The 22047-nt window shown below is 38.4% G+C and overlaps 2 protein-coding genes and 1 long non-coding RNA gene across 10 annotated transcripts in view; 1 reads left to right on the top strand and 2 right to left on the bottom strand.

Annotated features, from left to right (window-relative positions):
- FOCAD (focadhesin) overlaps positions 1-22047 on the top strand; it is a 289039-nt gene that overhangs the window by 265555 nt on the left and 1437 nt on the right. For all 8 annotated transcript variants that reach the window (XM_032300072.1, XM_032300075.1, XM_032300076.1 and 5 more), the window contains 8 exons: positions 4228-4356; positions 6132-6247; positions 9157-9417; positions 10073-10162; positions 14282-14459; positions 16295-16392; positions 18068-18319; positions 20845-20920. In XM_032300072.1, the coding sequence (XP_032155963.1) occupies positions 4228-4356; positions 6132-6247; positions 9157-9417; positions 10073-10162; positions 14282-14459; positions 16295-16392; positions 18068-18319; positions 20845-20920 (1200 nt within the window). The remainder of the gene's footprint in view (positions 1-4227; positions 4357-6131; positions 6248-9156; positions 9418-10072; positions 10163-14281; positions 14460-16294; positions 16393-18067; positions 18320-20844; positions 20921-22047) is intronic.
- Positions 2239-2682, bottom strand: LOC116566095. The gene is made up of 2 exons (XR_004275727.1): positions 2597-2682; positions 2239-2313 (listed from the first exon to the last, which is right to left on the bottom strand). It is a non-coding gene; the product is annotated as an uncharacterized LOC116566095 (long non-coding RNA).
- HACD4 (3-hydroxyacyl-CoA dehydratase 4) overlaps positions 18319-22047 on the bottom strand; it is a 45303-nt gene continuing 41574 nt past the window's right edge. The window contains exon 8 of the transcript XR_004275726.1: positions 18319-18610. The gene's annotated coding sequence lies outside the window, so the exon portion shown is untranslated. The remainder of the gene's footprint in view (positions 18611-22047) is intronic.

Genomic DNA, 22047 nt, shown 5'->3' with positions numbered 1-22047 from the left:
CCATATATTTTGAAAACTGGACATTTTTGAATGTCTGTTAAAATTCAGTTTTATTCCAACAATTAAACAAAATATTGTGGTAAAATATATAACATAAAATTTATATTTTTTAAATGTACAATTTTATGACATTAACCATTAATGTGATAGTTTGTGAGATTAAGCATTAATTAAGCAATTGTCACCATCATCCAGCTCCTGAACTTTGAAAACTGAATATTTTGGATATTATAACAGAGTAACTTGGAGTATTAGATGTTTTCTTTTCTTCATTGTTTGTTTTTGTTTCTTGCTGTGGGCTATGCTCAGTGATTTGTCAAAATTGTATTTGTAATGCTTGTCTGGATTCTTTGTTTCTGAAAGCTCTATTCTTTTAGCCAGTGATTAGCTAGTGTCTGATGGAGATTTCCTTGAACACCAGAAGTCAAAAAAAGGAAAACAAAAAATACTCTGTGTTTTCTCCATAATATGATTATTACACATTGCATGCCTATATAAAAATATCTCATGTGCCTCATAAATATATACACCTACTATGTACTCAGAAAATCAAAAATTTTAAGAAATACTCTGTCACCACTTCTGCTCTACTTTTTTTTTCAGTCTCTACCAATTCTGCTATTTCCGAATATGGATCTTCTTTTTTAAAAAATTGTTTTGATAAGTACATAACATAAAATTTACCCTCTTAACCATTTTTAAGTGTACAGTTGAGTAGTGTTAATGTGAATGTATATTTATATTATTATGAAACAGAGGTCTAGAACTTTTTCATCTTAGAAAACTGAGACTCTATAGCCATTAAACTATAACTTTGTTTTCCCTCATCCCTCTCCCTAGCCCCTGATAACCACCATTCTGTTTTCTTTTTCTATGAATTTGACTACTTTAAGTACTTCACATAAATGGAATCATACTTTTTTTTTTAAGTAAGTGACTAATTTAGTGTAATGGCCTTAAGTTTCATCCATGCTATAGCATGTAACATGATTTTCTTTCTTTATAAGACTGAATAATATTCCATGTTTTGTATATACTGAATTTTGTTTATTCATTCTTTCATCAGTGGAATTCTGGATTGCTTTTACCACTTGGCTATTGTGAATAATGCTGCTGTGAACATGGGTTTGCAAATATCTCTTCAAGATCCTGCTTTCAATTTCTTTGGGCTATATACCCAAAAGTGAGGTTGCTGGATTATATGGCAGTTATAGTTATAATTTTATATTTACATAAAATGTGTAATTTTTTATGGAACTGCCATACTGTTTTATATAGTGGTTGCACCATTTTATACTTCTACCAAGTGTACATAAAAGTTCTAGTATCTCTGTATCCTTGCCAGCACTTGTTATTTTCTGGTATTGTTGTTGTTGCTGTTTTTATGGCCATTCTATTAGGTACAGGGTGATATCTCACTGTGATTTTGATTCGGTTTGTTTTTTTTCCTGCTGATTAGTGATATTGGGCATCTTCATATGCTTGTTGGACATTTGTGTATCATCTTTGGGAAAATATCTAAGTTCTTTTCCCATTTTTATATGCTGCTTCTTTTTCCGATGCTATTCCATTTTTAGCTGTTACTTTTTCCTTTTGTTGTTTCTCCCTCTGATCTCTCTCTTTCAGCTTTCAGTTATTCTGCTTTTCCTGCTAATTCTGCATGTACTTCTTTTCTCCTATGCTGCTTTCTGTTGTTTTTCATTTTGTTTTCTCTGCCTTATTTTTGAGTATCTGTTCATTTTGCTTCTGTTTCTCTTTTTCAGCTTCTGATGATTCTGTTAGTTTTTCTGCTGGTTCCACATAGCTTCTCCTTTATCCTATGTTTCTCCTTTTTGCAGCTATTTTTCCTTCTGCGACTCTGCCATATTTCATCTTCCACCTTTTCAGTGTGCTGATTTTACCTCTGCTTCTCCTTTTCCTATGCTTCTCCTTTCTGTAGCTATTTTTACTTCTGCTGATTCTGCTTTGCTTTTGCTTCCTCCGTCTTCAGCTTCTGCTAATTTTGCCTCTGCTTCTCCCTTTTCCTGTGTGTCTCCTTTCTGTAGCTATTTTGCTTTCTGCTGACTTTGCCCTATTCTGCTTCCCTCTTCTTTCAGTGTCTGCTGATGTGGCCTCTGCTTCTCCTTTTTCCTATGCTTCTTTTTTCTGCTGCTGTTTTCACTTTTGCTAATTCTGACCCCACTTCTGCTTTCCCCATCTTTCAGCATCTGCTGATTTTGCCACTGCTTCTCCTTTTTCCCATGCTTCTCCTTTCTGCAGCTATTTTACCTTCTGCTGACTTTGCCCTGTTCTGCTTCCCTCTTCTTTCAGCATCTGCTAATAGGGCCTCTACTTCTCCTTTCTCCTGTGTTTCTTATTTCTGCAGCTATTTTTTCTTCTGCTAACTCTTGCTTCCCCCTTTCGCATCTGCTGATTTGATCTCTGCTTCTCCTTTTTCCTGTGCTTCTCATTTCACCTTTGGTTTTCACTTTTGCTAACTCTGCCCTGCTTCCCCCTTCTTTCAGCATCTGTTGATGTGGCCTCTGCTTCTCCTTTTTCCCGATTCTCCTTTCTGCAGCTTCTTTTTCTTCTGACTTTTGCTTCCCCCTTTTAGCACCTGCTGATTTGGCCTCTGCTTCTCCTTTTTCCAATGCTTCTCTTCTCTGCTGCTGTTTTCACTTTTGCTAACTCTGGCTCCACATCTGCTTCTTCCATCTTTCAGCATCCACTGATTTTGCTACTTTTTCTGATGACTTTGCCTCTGCTTCTCCTTCTTCCCATGCTTCTCTTTTCTGAAGGTGTTCTTCCTTTTGCTGACTCTACTTCCACTTCTGATTCCTCCTTTTTCATCATCGTCGGATCCAGGTGCTTTATTTGCTGATCCTGCTTCTTCTGCTTTTCCTTTTGTTGATTTTGCTTCTCTTTCTGGTGATGATGATTTCCTTTCTGCTGCCGATGTTGATCGTGCTGCTTTTGCTTCTCCTTGGTCTTCTACATTTTAATGTGCTATACTGTTTCTGACCTCCTCGTAGCTTCACTTTTACACGGCCCTTGATGGCTATTCCATTTCTGACTGCACCCTATGTTTCCACTCACAAATGCTCCACTGTCTGTTTTTCAATTTCTTATTACTGTATACACACTCCATAAAAAAAGGAATATGATACTGAAGTAATGGTACTATGTCATAGGCATCTGGCTAACTGATGGACTAGCTGTTACACAGCCCTTAGGTGCTCCCTTCTAGAGCAATTATCATGGCACTGGCTGGGAAGCAGAAAAAAATAGAGACTCCCATAGTACATAATGCAGCCTAGGACCACAGAGACTAGGTAATCTGTAGTCCTTAGAAGGGAATGTACCTGAGTGAGCAGTTCTTCCAGCAGTGTCCTCTCTGCTGGAAGTAGATTAAGGAGTGAGTGAGCAGTGAGGTAATAATATAACAGAAGTTACTTAATTTTGAAAACTAGATAAAAAGACAAGAATGTGCAGAGTACAGCTAATCAGCAGTGTGGAAATTTTTTTATCCAGAGAAAAGGGAAAGACCATACACAAGTAAAAGAATGGAATCATGTCATTTATGGCCACTTGGAGAACTCAAGTTAAGTGAAACAAGCCAGCCACAGAAAGTTAAATATTACATATGTGAGAGCTAAAAAAGTTGATCTCATGTGTGATGCCAAAGAAAGTTGATCTTCTATAAAGGTAGAGAGTATAGAATAGAGGTTACTAGAGGTTAGGAAGAGGAGGAGGATGGGGCAATAAAGAGAGATTGGTTAAAGCAAACAAAATGAGGAATAAGTTCTCATTTTTTTATGTGGGGAATAAGTTCTGGTCTCCTAAAGCATTGTAGGGTGACTATAGTTAACAATAATTGTTATTTCCAAACAGCTAGAAAAGAGGATTTTGAATGTTTCAGTATAAAGAAATGATAAATATTGGAGATGATGGATATGCTATTTACCCTGATTTGTTCATTGCACATATGTATGGAGATATCACTCTATACTCCATAAATATATATAGTTATGTATCAAATAAAATTTATAAAATTTTTTTAAAAGAGAACAGAGGGAGCAAGGTTTTCTGGTAAATGGAGTTGAAATTAAGAGCACAGAATTGAAGGGTTGATCACAATTGAAGATGTGATATCGGATCCTTTGCCACTAGAAGAAGGAAGGAATTGGCGTTTCCCCTTCCATGATGCTATGCAGGTGTTTTACTATTACTTTTCCCTTTCTGTTACAGGTCCTGAATCTGTGCCTCCTTCCCTTCTTAAAGTAGTGATGAAACCCATAGCAACTGTTGGAGAAAGCTACCAATATCCTCCTGTGAACTGGGCTGCACTTCTCTCTCCACTTATGAGGCTGAATTTCGGTAAATATCATGTGTTGTTAGGTCTTCAGACTTTGATTTTAGGGTTTGACTTGAATGGAAAAACAGATTCTGTGTCACAATGTGTAGTGACTGGATAGACTTTTCAGATCTGAAGGTTTGTCAAGTTGGATGGGATGGCTATGTTACTTTCACTGGGTCGTTGAGCTTCTTAAGGTGAGGAAGAAGAGGTCTAAAGACACAGACCAGATACACCTGCCAAAAACAATGCTTGACTGAGGTGGCATACTGCTAAGAATATGGTACAGGTTCCATTAAGCTTGGCTTTGTGGTTATCAAACTGCACTTCCAGAGCCCTAGATTTCGAGAAGTACCATATGGAATGCTGTATAATTTTCTATTTCTGCTATAACAAATTACCACAGTGGCTTGAAACAACACAAATGTATTATCTTTACAAGTCTATAGGCCAGAAGTCCAACACGTTTCTCACCAGACTAAAATCATGATATCAGCAGAGCAGAATTTCTTTCTATAGGTCCTAGGGGAGAATTCATTTCCTTTTCTAGCCTCTAGAAGCTGCCCATGTTCTTTGACTTGTGGCCCCCTTTCTTCATCTTCAAAGCAAGCAATGGAGGGTGAAGGTTGCCTCACACTATTATCTTTCTGGTTCTCTGTAGCCAGGAAAGGTTTTTCACCTTTAAGGACTCGTGATTAATGGGCTCACTTAAATAATCCAGGATAACCTCTCCATCTCAAGATCCTTAACCTTAATCGTATCTGCAAAGTTTCTTTTCCATATTAGGTAGTATATTCGCAGGTTCCAGGGGTCAGGATGTGGACATTATTGGGGACCATTATTCTGCTTACCACAGTTATTTTGTGGTGAGAGGCAAAGGGAATGCACACCTCAATGTCTCCAGTTTATCCATAGTAACCTCTTTTATACAGAATAGAGTTACACAAATATAATTTAATGTACTTGTTCCCAACCCTAACTCTCAAAGTAAAAATAAGAAGTGGGGAAAAGAGCAATGTAAACAGTGTTGTAAAATAGTGTGTGTTTGTGTGTGTGCCTGCCATGAGTGGTCTATTACTTAGTAAAGTGCACACTTACATATTATGTACAAAACAACTTTTATACTGTAATTTATGTGCAGTTTTAAAGATAAAGGTAAGTTTGACTATACACAATTCTTCACTTAAATGCTTTCATATAAACCTAATCTCTGTATAAGATACGATGTCATCATACTACGTTTCCAGAGATTTCACTGAAAATGTGTTCCGCTGTCCCTCCCCTACTTTTGTGTGCTATATTAAAATGTTTGTGTTTCAGTTAAGTCCTTAGAAAAAGGAAAGAAAATAAGGTGCGGATTGAAATCAGACTATTAGAAAGACTTGATCACTAGAGAATGTGGATATATCTTTAAGCCATTCTACACCTTGATATATTTCTTTATGCTCTGCATATGAGATGGAGAGATGGGAAAAACAGAGATCAAGAGATTATTAGCTAGAATTGTCTCACATTTTAGTTAGTGTGTGAGTGTGTAGGTTCCTCTGGATATCATAAAAGATATTCCCCTACCTAGTTCAAGGCCTTTGCTAGTTATAAGATTTGGGACTGTGATGCCATTGGATGCGTAATTTGGCCTCATAACTAACAAGTCTCTTGTAATATCTATTCTGGTTTACTGAAGTTCTGTTACCTGCAGAAGTCACATAGCAGATGCTTTGATTTGAGATATCAAAGCCTGAAAACAACTCAGAGGAGTAACTGTATATTCACATTCTTCTCGTTTCTTGCCTTTCAGGTGAAGAGATCCAGCAGTTGTGCCTTGAAATTATGGTGACCCAGGCACAGTCATCCCAGAATGCAGCTGCACTTTTGGGCTTGTGGGTGACACCACCACTGATCCACAGTCTGAGTGTATGTAGTAACTAAGGCAGTTGGCCTACAGGAGGATATCGTTGTTTTGGAGGAGATTAATGTTCATTTGCGTTTGTGTTCTCAAAGTCTAGAGGAGGCTGATGAGATCTTACAAAAATTAAGGGCTTGATAGTAGCTGGCCTGCACACTGGAAAATTATATAGTTTACAACCTGCCATAGCCATTACCATTCATGCGTTAGCTACCATTTATTACAAAAAGTGGAAAAAGATGATTGTGGTATTAAAGTTCCTTTCTCAACATCATATAGCTAGAAAGTTGTGGAATTATTTCAAGTTATGTTTATTTGATTATATGGTATATGTAATTATTTCAGTACATATTAAGAGAAAGGAAATCCATATGTACTGGACTCATCCATATATTATCCTTCCCCTTTCCCAGAGAAGACAGCAATTAAGGTGAGCCTTGATTTGTTTTAAGTATCACATCAGGGGGACCAGGGGCTGTAGGTGGAGAGATTGAAAGATCTCTGCTAGGCTGTTTAGCTTGAGCAAAGCGTTGAGAAAGAAATGACCCGGTCTGGTGTTTGTGATAGAGGGGACTAGCACCTTTCATGTCTAGGCCAAGGGCAGATAGGAAGAATAGGGCAAGAGAGTTTAATGATGTAAAGTTAGTAAAGATGCATAATTTTGAGTGTGTTCAAGCTAGAACAGAAAAACGTATTCCATGATTCTTTAGAGGTTTACCAGTTGATAGAAGTTAAATGCTGTCACCTTTTAAGTGTCTCCATAATGTGGCCTATTCTGTCCTAGGAGGCTTTGTTTGAGAATAGTGCAAAGCCCTCTTATCATTTCCACAGTCTCTTGGCCTTTGTCCCTATTCTGCACTGTTTTTGTTTTTGTTGTTTTTGAGACAAAATCTTTCTCCGTAGCCCAGGCTGGAATGCAGTGGTATGATCTCAGCTCACTGCAACCTCCGCCTCCTGGGTTCAAGTGATTTTTGTGCCTGTTTCCCAAGTAGCTGGGACTACAGGTGTGTGCCACCATGCCTGTCTAATTTTTGTATTTTTAGTAGAGACAGGGTTTCACCAAGTTGGCAAGGCTGGTCTCGAACTCCTGACCTCAAGTGATTTGCCTGCCTTGGCCTCCCAAAATGCTGAGATTACAGGCATGTACCATCACTCCTGGCCTGTATTTTGTCTTTTTAAACCTTTCCTACTCCTCCTCATTGTCTTTAATTGAAGGTGGATGTTATCAAGGTCTGCATCCTTTCTGTCAGGTATTAACTTCACTCCAACTGTCTGCTCCAAGTGGCTCCCAGCTGCCTGCCACTTACTGAGCCCTGGCTGTGCTCCTGGTAACTGCAAGCGCTCAGTGAGTACTTACAGAAGGCAGACTTAATTTCCCTACAGCCTGTCAGGACAATTTTTAAAATAGCTTTGTTGAGTTATAATTTATGTACCCTAAAATATGGCTGTCTTAAGTGTAAAATGTGGTGAATTTTAGTACCTTATAGGTTTTTCAGTCATCACCAAGAACATTCCCATCACCTGACAAGTCCATGGTGCTTGTTTGTAGTCAATCCCCATTCCCAGCTTCAGACCCAAGACACCACTGATCTGCTTTCTGTCATACTGCCTTTCTAAAATAACCTTTATGTAAATTTAAATTGCACATAAATTTTAGAAATTCTTTAGAATGGAATTATGTAATAGGAATTTTTTTCTATGTATGTCTTGTTTCATGTCTGAGAGATATGTTTTATTATTTCCATTTTAACAGACTTACAAACTGAGGCAAATGGAGGTCAAGCAAAGTTTGCCTAGCTAATAAATGAGAGAGCTGTAGCTATCTGACTTTGAAGCCATATTCTGTTAAGGCCTTCCTTTTGAATCAGACCTATTTCCAGCCTGTTCGGTTGACCTCTGAAATTTTTCTAAATTTTACTTATCCTTTCATTTGTCTTTTACCTCTGCACTACTCTGTGCATTTGTCTTTGGTTATTTATCTTTATTGTTGTCTTGGTTAATTAACAAATTAAGTTTGTGAATTCATTTTCTTAAAAATAAAATGATCTGAGATGGTATATTCTTTAAAATGAGGTCTTGAGAAAACTCATGCAACTACAACGATCTTTTTAGAAATGTGCAGAAAAAATTATTCCTCTGTCCCTCCCCTACTTTTGTGTGCTATCTTGGGGGAAAAAAACCACACACAAAAAATGTTTTTGCTAGATTTTATTTTTTTTAGATCACTTATTTTGCCAGATTTTATTTTTAGATCACTTGTTTTAGTCTTGTTGCCCCTCTAGTAGCATGCTTATGTTCCTAAGAGTTTTTGAAACCCACTCGGTTAAACTCTGTCACATAACAGAGCTATTACTAACGTGCCCTTGCTTGGGTCTCGTGAACTCTAAGGTGCCTGGCCAGTTCTATATGCTCAGCTGGTGGTTTTACTTTGGTCATAAATGGTCCCAGCATGTCACTTCTCCTTATTACTTCCTTATTTTTTTCTCAGAAGAAGAAATTAATAATATCAGATGCTCTGTTTAGTTGATTTTCAGCAAATGAGCCTTTCATCAACTTTTCTTGCCGGAGAATGTGACCTTTTAAAACTGAAAAGTAACCGTCATGTACTTTCAGAAGGAGCATTTTATTCCCATCACTGAAAAGATTCAAGGTTTAAGCTGAGCAGTTCACAGATGGATTGCCAGATTCCTTATAAACACATGATTCACCCTGGATCAGAAGTAACTGCAGCAGCCAAAAGTACATGCATTGGTGGCCCATTGTACCATGAAGCTCTGGGAAAATGAAGGGGGAAGGGAGTTACCTGAACCTTTTACCTTGTCAGTCTACCCTCAAACACAGTGATGACCTACAGGTTTTGAACACTGCAAACCCAGACTTGCCTATTTACATTAAACCTCTTCTGTTTTACTTCCAGCTGAATATCAAGAGGTATCTCCTGATATCTGCACCACTCTGGTTAAAACACGTCTCTGAAGAACAGATCCTGGGTTTTGTTGAAAATTTAATGCTGGCAGTTTTTAAAGCAGCTTCCCCACTTGGAAATCCTGAGCTGTGCCCAAGTGCCTTACAGGGTCTGAGCCAGGCCATGAAACTGCCCAGCCCTGCCCACCACCTCTGGAGTCTGCTCTGTGAAGCTACTGGGAAAATTTTTGATCTCCTGCCAAATAAGATTCGGGTGAGGAACAAAAATATTTACATTACTGACAATTTATGTTTGGGATCTTTTAAAGGCTTTTTGGCAAACTGGGAGGTGTATGTTTTAAGAATGTGGGTGGGAAGGCTAGCAAGAAATAACCACATTTGTTACTAGGAGTGTGTTTGTTTCCAAGATCTAAATTGAGGTTGAATATTTAGAACCAAAGTTTTGAGCAAGCTTAGAAGCAGTTTAACCAGTGCTGCACCAGGAAATTTGCTATTAGGCCTTTTTACTAAATGCCTCCTCTAGAGGACAAGAAAGCTCAAAAGTTCTTACACTTTACACCTGGAGAATCCTTGCGCATGTTTTCTCATATACTTTTTATATAAAATGATTTAGCATCAGCCCTTCCCCTCCCACAAAAGACCTCTGAATTGTAGTTTTACAAAGAGGTTAAAAATGTATTTGGGATGAAGCAATTTTGATAAGGAGAAAAAAATATAGCTAAAAAAATTATACAGAGTATTAGGAAAGATGTCTTCAAAATGGTAAAAATTGGCCAAATGTTGTGGTTTGGTTAAAATTAAAATCTCATCGGCTGCCGTTCATGGGGATAAGAAAATCTAACTATTTGTCAGAACATTTAGACCTGTTATTTTACACTGTTGACATGTTTGGGATTTTTCTTTATCAGAGAAAGGATCTAGAGCTGTATATTGGCATAGCAAAATGCCTCTCAGAAATGACAGATGATGACGCCAATCGGGTCGCCCAGGTTACTAAGGTAATAACATATCTATCTATAGCTTTTTTCATTATTGAGGCAGGAATTACAATTGAAGAATTAGTTTCAGTGCCCTTTTGGCTGAAACAAGTTTTGCTTCATTTTTGTTATTGGTTAATTTCAGGAAACCATATTTCATTTTCGCTGTTGAGCGTCTTGTTCAGCCTCCTAATATGATTGGTGCTTAGTAAATGTTGTATGGATGAATAACTTTTTAACTCAATTTCTCCCACTTTGTCTTTCACCTGATCCCATCCTTTGGAATAAAGAAGGTGGTTGATTGAAAGGCAAGCACTATTAACCCTGACACAGGATAATTTATCTCCTACACCCATGCCCAAGTCAAATTACAAATAAGCAAAAAGTAGCATATCAGTAAAGTTGCTAGATTTAGCAAATAAAATACAAGACATTTTGTTAAATTTGAGTTGCAGATCAATAATGAATCATTTCTTAGTACAAGTACATCCCAAATAGCACACTTGTATTTGAATAGCAACTTCGCATACCAACTAATACCAATGGTTTAGAGAACTGTGAGCTCCCTCATAGCTGGTGGACTTCATGTCATTTATTTTACTTCATGGCAGGTTTGCCTATTCAATCAGATCTTTGAATTTCTGCATCATATTGCAGTGGTTCTCAGAATGTGGTCTTGGCATGAGTAGCATCAGCATCACCTGGGAACTGATTAGAAATATGAGTTCTGGAGTCCCCATCTAGACGGCTGAATCAGAAGCTCTGGAGGTGGAGCCCAGGAGTCTATCTCCAAGTGATTCTGGTCTATCCTAAGGTTTGAAAACCACTGTTAAAGAATATTTGGAATGTAAACATTTTGGAGGTTAGCTTGTTTTAAGCAAGGAGAAACAACATAAGGAAATAGTTAAGAGGATGGACTCTGGAGCCTCACTGCTCCAGTTTGAAATCCATCTGTGCAGTTTACTAGCAGTGCGATCTTGTTTTCATAAGCTCGCTGCCTCAGTTCCCTCATCTATAAAAGGGAGAGAATAACACCTACGACTTAGAGCTGTTTTGAGAGTTCAGTGAGTTAGTCCATGCTGAGTACTTGGAATAGTGCCTGGCTCAAGATAAGGACTCAGTAATTATTTTTTATCGTAATTATTACATATGCGTAACAAATTATATCCTATTGCTTTCATGTAATGTAACTGGAAATAAAGTATGTCATTTACTTCTTAGTACCTAGAACTGAAGGTTGCTGTTACTTGCTTGAATTTCTACCTAAAATTCCATTCAGAACATTGTCACTGGAACATACTAAGTGGTGTTCTGATGTCCCCAAAAGAGTCCACTTCAGCAAGGTCAGAGTTTTATATTTGTTTCTGAAAAGAATAGAGGTAAGAATAAGATAGTGGTAGAGAACATAGACTCCCTCAGTTTCTTTTCTTACTTTGCCACCTCTAGCTATGTGACCTTAAGCAAGTTGCTTAACCACTGTGCCTCAGTTTCCTCATCTGTAAAGGTGGGATGATAATAGTGATCTACTGCAGAGAGTTGGTGTGAGAATTAGTAAATAAGTACAGTAGTTCTCAAATGTTTTAGTCTCAGGAACACTTTAGCTTCTTAAACATTATTGAGGATTCCAAAGAGCTTCTAATTATAAGGGTCATATCTGTTGATACTTACCTTATTAGAAATTACAACTAGGAAAACTTTAAAATGTTTACTGAAAAGCAATAATAAGAAACCCATTATATATTATCATGATTAATAAAAAAGTTAAGCATAAAAATTTAGTGAGAAAAGTGGCATTGTTTTACATTTTTGCAAATCTCCTTAATGTCTGGCTTGATATAAGACAACTGGATTCTCGTGGCAGCTTCTTTATTCCATCTGTTGTGAGGTTATTTTAGTGAAGTATGTGAAGAAATTCCAGTCTCTAACAGATATGCAGGAGGAAAAGGGAAAATATGCTAATAGTCTTTTCACACAATTATGGATATCCTTCTTTTACATTTCACCAAAAAACAACTTTTAGTTCCTTTTTATTATTTTTTATTATACTTTAAGTTGTAGGGTACATGTGCAGATCTTGCAGGATTGTTATATAGGTATACATAGCCAGGGTGATTTGCTGCCTCTGTCCCCCAGTCACCTACATTAGGTATTTCTCCTGTTATCCCTTCCCAACCTCCCCACCCCCTGCTATTGCTCCCCTAGCTCCCCATCCCCAAACAGACCCCAGTGTGTGATGTTCCCCTCCCTGTGTCCATGTGTTCTCATTGTTCAACACCTGCCTATGAGTGAGAACATGGGGTGTTTGGTTTTCTGTTCTTGTGTCAGTTTGCTGAGAATAATGGTTTCCAGTTTCATCCATGTACCTGCAAAGAACATGAACTCAACCTTTTTATGACTGCATAGTATTCCATGGTGCATATGTGCCACATTTTCTTTATCCAGTCTATGGTTGATGGGCATTTGGGTTGCTTCCAAGTCTTTGCTATTGGAAGCAGCGCTGCAATGAACATATGTGTGCATGTGTCTTTATAACCGAATGATTTATAATCCTTTGGGTATATACCCAGTAATGGGATTGCTGGGTCAAATGGTATTTCTCTTTCTAGATCCCTGAGGAATCACCACCCTGTCTTCCACAATGGTTGCATTTAATTTTTTTTTTTTTTTTTTTTTTTTTTTGTAGATTGAGTCTCACTTGAAGGCTGGAATGCAGTGGCACAATCTTATCTCACTGCAACCTCTGCCTTCTGGGCTTAAGTGATTCTCCTGCCTCAGCTACCAGAGTAGCTGAGATTACATGTGTCCACCACCATGCTTGGCTAATTTTATATTTTTAGTAGAGACGGGGTTTCACCATGTTGGCCATGCTGGTCTCGAACTCCTGACCTCAAGTGATCCTCCCGCCTCAGCCTCCCAAAGTGCTAGGATTGCAGGCATGAGCCACCACGCCTGGCCAGCAACTTGTAGATCCTTAAAGGTCAGTTGCATTGTAGAATCTGACACCGTATCAGTGAACCTCATATACTTTGTCACATTAAATTCCACTGGTCTGTTTTGCACTTTTGGTCTTTTACCCATGCATGGTTTTGTGATACCATAAATTGGTCATTTGGAAAATATTGAATCACTGAGTTTTGAAGATCTTCCAAATGTTAATACATTTTATTATACAATATAAAATAATCATATTGTTACTATCACTACCTATCTATCTAATCAGAAAAGCTTTTTACATATTTGGAAACTGTCAGGCTCATAGAAGCAGAAACAAATTTTCCAAAAATCTAATTTTCTCTTGAAAACTCAGATTTTATCATTTGGGAGCAGATACTATGAAGTATTTTTCTTGAAGTGACTGATTCACTTCCTTCAATTTCCAGAGAATAATCCTTCAAATACCCAGGTTGAATAACCACATAGTTTTTCCATCAGTTGTTCTTTCAAGTAAATGGTGTTCCATGAAAAGAGTGGCTATTTCACAGCCTAATCTTATAAGTATTCTTCCTTGGCTTGAGACCACCATCATACTTGGGTATGCAATACAAGTCTCTTTTTAGTGTTTCTCAGTTTGTCCCACAGAATATTTTTAAAAATATTTACTCAAGGGCCAATGTTTAATGGAACTAATAATTTTTATCTTTTACGGGGATATTTTAAGTGAAATTGGCTTTTAAAAAAACACAAATGTCAGTGCAATATATAATGAATTCTAGTACACTTTGGTGCTAACATAAAAATAGTTTTGACCTCACAGAACCTCTTATGCACCTTGGGGTTCCACAGAAGCTCTGTGTACCATACTTTGAAAACCACTGAATTAACACATGTTAAGTGCTTGGAGTGATGCCTGGCACATAGTAAGTACTATATTTGTTAGTTATTTTATTATTATTATTTGTGTATATTTTCTAAATATCATCACCAACTAACCCCTGAACAGATTTACGGTTTTAATGAAGGAGCAGGAGATGGCATTACAACCCTCTTTTGTAAGTTTATGTTAATTTAGCACACAGGCAGATGGGTCATGTGCTTCGGGAAATGAACAGAATAGTAACATCCAACTCACCATTTCTGTTTTGCCTTTGCCCTGAAATTCTGTAGCTACTTCAGTTAACTGAACATTTTTTTTCTTTGTAGAGCAACATAGAAAAGGCTGCCTTTGTCAAACTGTATTTAGCCTCTCAAGGACGATTCCCCTTGTTGAACCTGACTGATATGCTGAATGTTGCTGTGCAGCACCATGAGAAAGAGGTGCTGGCCTGGATGATTCTGCAGAGCTTATACCAGGCACGGATTGTGAGCCAGGCCAGCACGGGTGAGGACACCCTGGGTGAACATCAGAAACAGGAATAGCTCTGCCTGCTGTTGCTTTTAAGTAGTATTTGTGTTCTCAACTTAAAAATTAGTTTAGTGCTGGTTGACACAGGTTAGGCCTTCTGATGCCAAATGAGGAGTAACTTGGATGGAAATGAGCAGTTACAGCTCATGAAATCCACTTTTTGGAAATAAGGATAGATTCTTTTGATGGTGTTTGTATTGTATTTGGCTTTGTAGACCCTCAAACATACAAACAGTTTAGCTGCTTCTGCCTAACTTCAGTTTTCCAAACACACAAGGTGTCAATTGATTCTGCCTGATGATTTCATGAAAATGGCTTTTGGGTAGTCACTTAACAAACATGAGAAAACAGAAACAGACAAACAAACAAATTAGTTATTTTACAGGAGACCTTTTCTGGAGTGAGAATAATCAAATTCTGCCAGCCTAACTACATTCTCAAGCTTTGAAGCTCTGCTAATGAATCACATGGTACAATTTTTAGACCATTTTAGATGTTATACTTTAATAATTACTGACCAAGAGAGCTCCCACATTGCTCTACCCAGTTCATTGTTTATTGCTTACAATATTTGGAGGCTGCATTCAAGTTCTGAATGGCACCAGGCTCATGAAGGGTAGATGTAGCTGGGAAGCTTATGTGACTCTAGGTAAATTGCTTAGTTTATGTGCCTGGTTTTCCCTATCCATCTCTTGTATTGTTATGATTTTGAGAGAAAACTGACAAACATGGTTGTAACACTCTGCAAGTCTGTATCACCTGTAATACCAGCATTTTGGGAGGCTAAGGCAGGCAGATCACCTGAGGTCAGGAGTTCAAGACCAACCTGGCCAACATGGTGAAACCCTGTCTCTACTAAAACCACAAAAATTAGCCAGGTGAGGTGGCGTCTGTGTGTAGCTCAGCTACTGGGGAGGCTGAGGCAGGAGAATTGCTTTAACCCTGGAGGCAGAGGTTGGAGTGAGCCAAGATCCCGCCACTGCACTCCAGCCTGGGCAACATAACAAAACTCCATCTCAAGAAAAAAAGAGAAAGAAATTTTAATTCATAGTCCTCTGTGGCAGTTTGAAACAGTTCTTATTATCTGTATTAGTGCCTGCCCACTGGATTTTTTACTCTAAACCAAAAATGTATTTATCAGGAAGAAATCTAGTAGGGTTTCAAATGAAGCATGAAGTTACATTCAATAAACTGAAATAAGTTTGGTGTTGCCTTTGGTTCTAACCAGAACCAGCCAGCCCTCAAATGTAGTTCCCATTTTTGTCTTCCTAAGTTTTGAAACTCATCTTAAGTAGTCTTTACTTTGCTAGGAATCCTCTTTTTAAAAAAATTAAAAGGGAAAAAATCAGTATTTGTGATAATGGAAGTATGGCTGTTTTTTATTTTATGTGTCTTTGGGTTAGGTTTCCTCTGTGACTTGGCGTAAATTGGGAACCCTTAAGCAAAGGAGAACTATAAAAACAACTGTCAGCAATTCAGCATGACTTGTTAGTTGGCATGCCAGATTTCTCCTGGTGTGTTTAATGTTGAGAGGGAAACTCCAACAAATGCATTTTATCACTAGTGGTCAGGGAGATTTAAAGAATAAATTGGCTTTTGAAAATTAAAGACCAAAATACTGTTATCTGTTGAATAATGTCAAAAGACTCTCTCTCAGGCAGTCACAAGTCTCGGGTATTGCAAGGGAACATGAAACTGGTTAATGGAATCCTAACCAGGTGTTCTGCTTTAGTTATGATAGTTGTTACTGATCTGTTTTACATTTCAAAGGAAAACCATGGTCTAGTAAGAAAATACCCTTTTCATTTCAGGCGTTTTGAAGAGAATGGAGTGGCTCTTGGAACTGATGGGTTATATTAGAAACATTGCTTACCAGTCAACATCCGTTCAGAATATGGCTCTTGATGAGGTACAATCTAGAGGAGTAATTTATAGCTTCCTTAAAATATAAAACTTAGGTTGGTGCAAAAGTAATTGCGGTTTTTGCCATTACAGCAAAAAACTGCAATTACTTTTGCACCAACCTAATATATACGCTCCCAAAAGAGGAACATGTTTCTGCTTGCAGCTTGTCCTTTCTTCTTTCATTTTTGACACACTTAATGATTCTCTAATGCCACCAAAAAAATGGGGAATCTTACCAAGCTCTTGGAGACACCCAGCGCTGCCCTTGGATAAATATTTTCAACAAAATATGTTTCTTGACAGGCAGAATACAAAGGACACTCGGGAGAGAGAGAACCCTAGCTCCTATGTAGCTAGGACTAATCCCATAAAGGATATGGGAATATAAGGCTCTGGCCTCCACACTGGCCTAGCATATGGCTAAAAATTCCTGATTTGAAGAGGTTTCTGAAGTGTATGCAAATAATCCATATGTGTGCTGATACTTATGTGCATGTGTGCATATATATTGAAGGGGAGTTTTTATCACACCTGCAAAATTACCTATGACTCAGAAAAAGTAAGAACCACTAATATTAGATTTGGGTGAGTTTAAAAATAAAAAATAAATAAAATGAAGACAGCTCTTTCCTGCTTTCCTTCATTGTGTTGACTTAGCTGGCAGCTGTGCATTTTGTAATAGTAGAATTTTTGTCTGTGGCATGCTTCATGAGTATCCTGTTTACTATGTGAGTCAAATTTGCATAACCTGGGATGTTTTTTGATATTCTGCCCAGTTTTTCTGAAGAGTTGTATGTCATTTTGAAATTTTAATTTGTGAGTTTAGAAATTTTAAGAGTTTAGGAAGTAGCTTTTTAAGTTTTTTTGAACTTGCATGATCTGTCCTCCTCCTTCTGATTTCCTAAGTTTTTATTAACTTGTTTTCTTACAAAAATATTAAAACACTGAGAAAAACAGATAAGCAGAAAGAAGTGTAAGTTAAATCATAATAATCCAGCTACTCAGAGGTGGCTCATGTTACCACCATTTCTGTAATTGTCTAGATTAATCTGAAATCTAAATGGATAGATCCTGGACAGGTTTTTAAAATGTCTGAAGAAGCTGGGCATAATGGCTCATGTCTATAGTCCCAGCTACTTGGGAGGCTGAAGCAGGAGGATTTCTTGTGCTCAGGAGTTCAAGACCACTCTGGGCAACATAGTGAGACCCCGTGTCTAAAAACACTTTTTTAAAAAATGAAGAAAGACATGCTCAAAAATGGAATCAGACTATACATATTTTTAAAAATTAGTTTTGTCCACATAACCGTAAATATTCCTTCATTTTGTAAGCTCTTTGAAAACATCAAAACAGAGGAATATTTAGATCTTGATATGATTAGGAACTGAATAAACTGTGTTTCTCCTGAAATGTTAGAACAATAATAATCAAACTGTTGAGCCTTCTGCCTTCACATAAAGGGACCTCAAAAATCTTCTAATGCCCAAAATTGTTTCTTCATTAAGCATGGAAACAGAGTTTATTGTTCAGTTCCTCTTCCGGATGGGGGTAGGGCAGGAGGGATGGGTTGGGTGAAGGGGAAGAAGACATTGCCTCACAATGGGGACTGTGTATGTGAACATGTGTTACTTTGACCTGTTGAAACATATGACCTAACGTCATTTCTATTTTCATCGTAGGCTTTGGACTTCTTGTTGCTGATATTTGCAACTGCAGTGGTTGCCTGGGCCGACCACGCTGCCCCTCTCCTCCTCGGTATCAGTGCCAGTTGGTTGCCATGGCATCAGGAGAATGGGCTGGCTGGGCCAGCACCAAGCTTCCTTGGCAGGAGTCCAATGCACAGGGTCACTCTGCAGGAGGTTCTCACTCTCCTTCCCAGTAGCATGCCTCTGATGCTGCAGAAAGAGCCATGGAAGGAACAGACCCAGAAGGTGAGGCTGGCAGCCACCTGCTTAGTAGGGCAGGCAACCATTGTCTCTTCAGCAGTTTCTACTGTAGTATGGAGGTGGGAGTGAAGTGCATGTTGAATCACACTGTAGACTTTCCTATTCTGCCCCAAATCTCAGCCAGTTGCAGAATCTCAGAGATTGAGGCTAGCCCAGGCTCAGGGCAACTGCTAATTAAAAACAATAACAAGGCAGCAACTTGATTACAATTGGGGATGGGGTGGAGGGAAAAGCCATACTTTGATTCATTCATTGAAGGCATATGTTTTCTTGATCCTGGAGGGGGAAAGGATGAGTATGTTTCAGAGCTCAGAATCTCAAGGTGAGGACGGACAGGAAGGCAAATTCAGGACTGAAAAGGGTGTAATAAGTAAGATGCAGCAGTGATAAGCCAGGGAGGGAGTTGATCAACAATGTCTGGGTAGGTCTGGAAGTTTTCTGCCAGGAAATGTGGGTCAGGAGCATTGATCTTCTTGTAGCATCATTAAGGTTCCCCATAGTTTATTCCATTGCACAGACGTGCTCCAGGCATCCAGCCTATGCTAGATGCCAAACAGAGGTTTGTAAAGGTCTAATATTATCACCCTTGATCTCAGGAAAACCCAAATTGTTTAGTTTGCTGCTCAGTCTAGTTCCTCTTCTGGAGTGGGGGTGGGGCAGGAGAAGGACTTGGGTGAAGGGGAAGATGACACTGCATCATGTTGGGGGCTGTGTAAGTTAACATGTTACTTTGAATTGTTAAAGCATATGATCCAGAAGAAAACATTTTTTGGTTTTTAATATTGAGGTTCCCCAGCTGTACTAGCTGTTCTGCAAAGCATGTGAAAATGTTCACATCTTAACTTGGCTACTTCTCATTACATTGTTCTGACCTGTCCTTAATGTAGTTGGTTGGAAGATTCTTTTTTGAATCTCATTTAAGCAAAACTGGATTTTTATGAAGTTAAAAGCTTAAAAGTATTTGTTGCTTATTCTTGAAATCTGTTCATCTTTAAAAACATTTCTGAACTGTAGACCCACAGTTTAGCTATGCAAACTCCACCAAGTGTCTCAACTAAAATGCCTTTTACTCTTCTTAAATCCAATAAGCATTAGTATTGCTGCCCCGCATTTTGTGTTTTATGTCCCATTTAAAATCAAATTTGGGCCAGGCGCAGTGGCTCACATCTAGAATACCAGCACTTTGGGAGGCCGAGGCAGATCACCTGAGGTCAGGAGTTCAAGACCAGCCTGCCAACATGGTGAAAACCCATCTCTACTAAAAATACAAAAATTAGATGGATGTGGTGGCATGCACCTGTAATCCCAGCTACTCTGGAGGCTGAGGCAGGAAAATGGCTTGAACCCGGGAGGTGGAGGTTGCAGTGAGCCAAGACTGCACCACTGCAGTCCAGCCTGGGTCACAGAGTGAGACTCTGTCTCAAAAAAAAAAAAAAAAAAAAAAAATTGTGGTCTTCTCTCACTTTATTTCTGAACTGGGATATCATGTTCCCTTTGGATGACACTGTAGACCTCTTGCATTGATTAATATATTTGTATTGCTTGATTTGTTTACTTACCAGTAAGATATTATAGCACAAAACAGAAAAAATCAACAAGGAAAAAAATTTTTGATTAAAGCAGGAAATTAGGAATATTTTCTTTTTCTCCCTATTTTTCTTCAACCCGGCTTCTATATGTGAAGCTGAAATGCCTATTACCTGTCACCAGTGTATATGTCTTTTAATGAACCAAGATTGGCAGCGTTCAGTCATTGATGGAATTACCCTGTATCTAATTCAAAAACAATTGTGACTGCATCCTGAGAGATCAGGCAAACTCATAAATACTGTAAGTTCCTACCTCATTTACAGGATTTATTCATGGTTAACATGCTTGGCTCTACCTAGTCAATTATTTTATACCTTTTCTCTTACATTTCAACTTTGTTTCATAACCACCTGGGCACAACATATTTCATTTCAGAAACAGCTTCCTATATCTGGCATTTTTCTATTTGCTGCCCAGCCTAGGTAGCTAGACCAAGCTGCACACAGGACCAGGTGGGAGGCAGCATGATGCAAAGAAAGAGCATAGGACTCTGAAGCCAGGGGTACTTGGGTTCGCATCTTAACTTGGCTATACATTGAGAGTGGGCCCCTCGGAGTGATGGGAGATAATGTTCCTGGCACACAGGAGGCCCTCTGGGCCCATATCTACCTCCCTCTTAAAACCTGTTTCAGCTGTCAGGGTATTCAACGGAGAAGTAGGTTTGACTTTGCCAGGTCATTTAAATAGGAGCTGTGTCCAATCTGACCATATCTTATGCTTGCTCCCTGTCTCATCTTCTCCAGCTGGGGAAGGTATTGTCTAAGAACTGTAATCCCAGCTACTCTGGAGGCTGAGACAGGAGTATCACCGTGTGTGCGTGTGTGTGTGTATGTATGTATGTATGTATGTGCCCAAGGGACCAACTGTTCTCTTGTTGATGGTAGGATTCTCTTCATTGACACTGTTCATTTTTACCCTAGTTTATTGACTGGATATTCAGCATCATGGAAAGCCCTGAAGAAGCCCTCTCAGCAAAGTCCAGGGATCTTTTGAAAGGTATTACTTCCATGTTTTATGCTCAACATAGGGGAAAAACTATTGTTTTCTGTGGAGCAGAATGGCAATGTAGGGGAGGCAGGTTGAGTATCTCTTACCTGAAATGCTTGGGACCAGAGGTGTTTTGGATTTTGGACGTTTTTGGATTTGCGTATATTTGAATATACATAAGGAGATGTCTCCGTTTCATACATATCTTACCTACATAGCCAGAAGGTAATTTTGTGTAATATTTTTAGTAATTGTGTACATGAATCAAGGTACTTTGTGAAGTTCTTTTGTGTGCAGTTTTCTGCTTGTGGTGTCATATTGGGTCTCAAAAAGTTTCAGATTTTGGAGGATTTTGGATTTTTAGATTAGGGATGCTCAATCTATATTGGTTTCTGTAAGGGCTAATCTGGAACTGTTATCAATGTGGCATTTTGAATCAGAAAGTAGACTTAAAAAGCATGACAGTCCCTTTAAATTTGTCATTTATTTGAATGGTTTTAAAATGTCTTATTGTAAAATTTTAATGAAAATTCAGAAAACTAAAAAGCAGCAAGGAGACATGCAGAGTCCCCTTGCCCAATGACAATTTTTATATTTTCCATAGGAAGTTTTTGCCCTCTTGTGTGTTATGTTACATATCGATAATCCTATACAATTGAAAATACACATAGTTCAAATACTGCCTTTTTTAACATTGTTTTTCAAACACTTAAATCTGTTCATACACTGGCTTTATAATTAGTGCTTTTAATGAGCTGCATAGTATTTTGCCAGGGAAACTAGACACTTCCCATACTTTAAGGCATTGAGATGACTTCTGTGTGTTTTATACTTCTCTACTGACTTTGTTAACTATGATTATATGATCCACAAACTTGGCAGATCTTTCCGTAAAACTTATATAGATAATTTTACACAGATCTGAGAAGTCATTGGGGCATTGGCCCTGTGGCCTACAACAGCTTGTTCTTGTCCTCCATGTTGGGTGACCTGGGGGGTCGGGAGCCTGCCAGCGGCTGCCACTCACCTGATGTCTCCGACATGCTGTGAGATACTACACTGAAACTTTCACCTTCAGAAAGTTGCCTGTTAGCCTGTTTTGTGATAATTTATCTGGTCAGCCTGGAGTCAAGAGT

This window comes from Sapajus apella, unplaced genomic scaffold (assembly GCF_009761245.1).
Source record: "Sapajus apella isolate SASKATOON/1434 unplaced genomic scaffold, GSC_monkey_1.0 scaffold42, whole genome shotgun sequence".
NCBI classification, from domain to species: domain Eukaryota; kingdom Metazoa; phylum Chordata; class Mammalia; order Primates; family Cebidae; genus Sapajus; species Sapajus apella.
The sequence above is the reverse complement of the archived record's forward strand: the minus strand, read 5'-3'. Positions and strand labels throughout refer to the sequence as shown.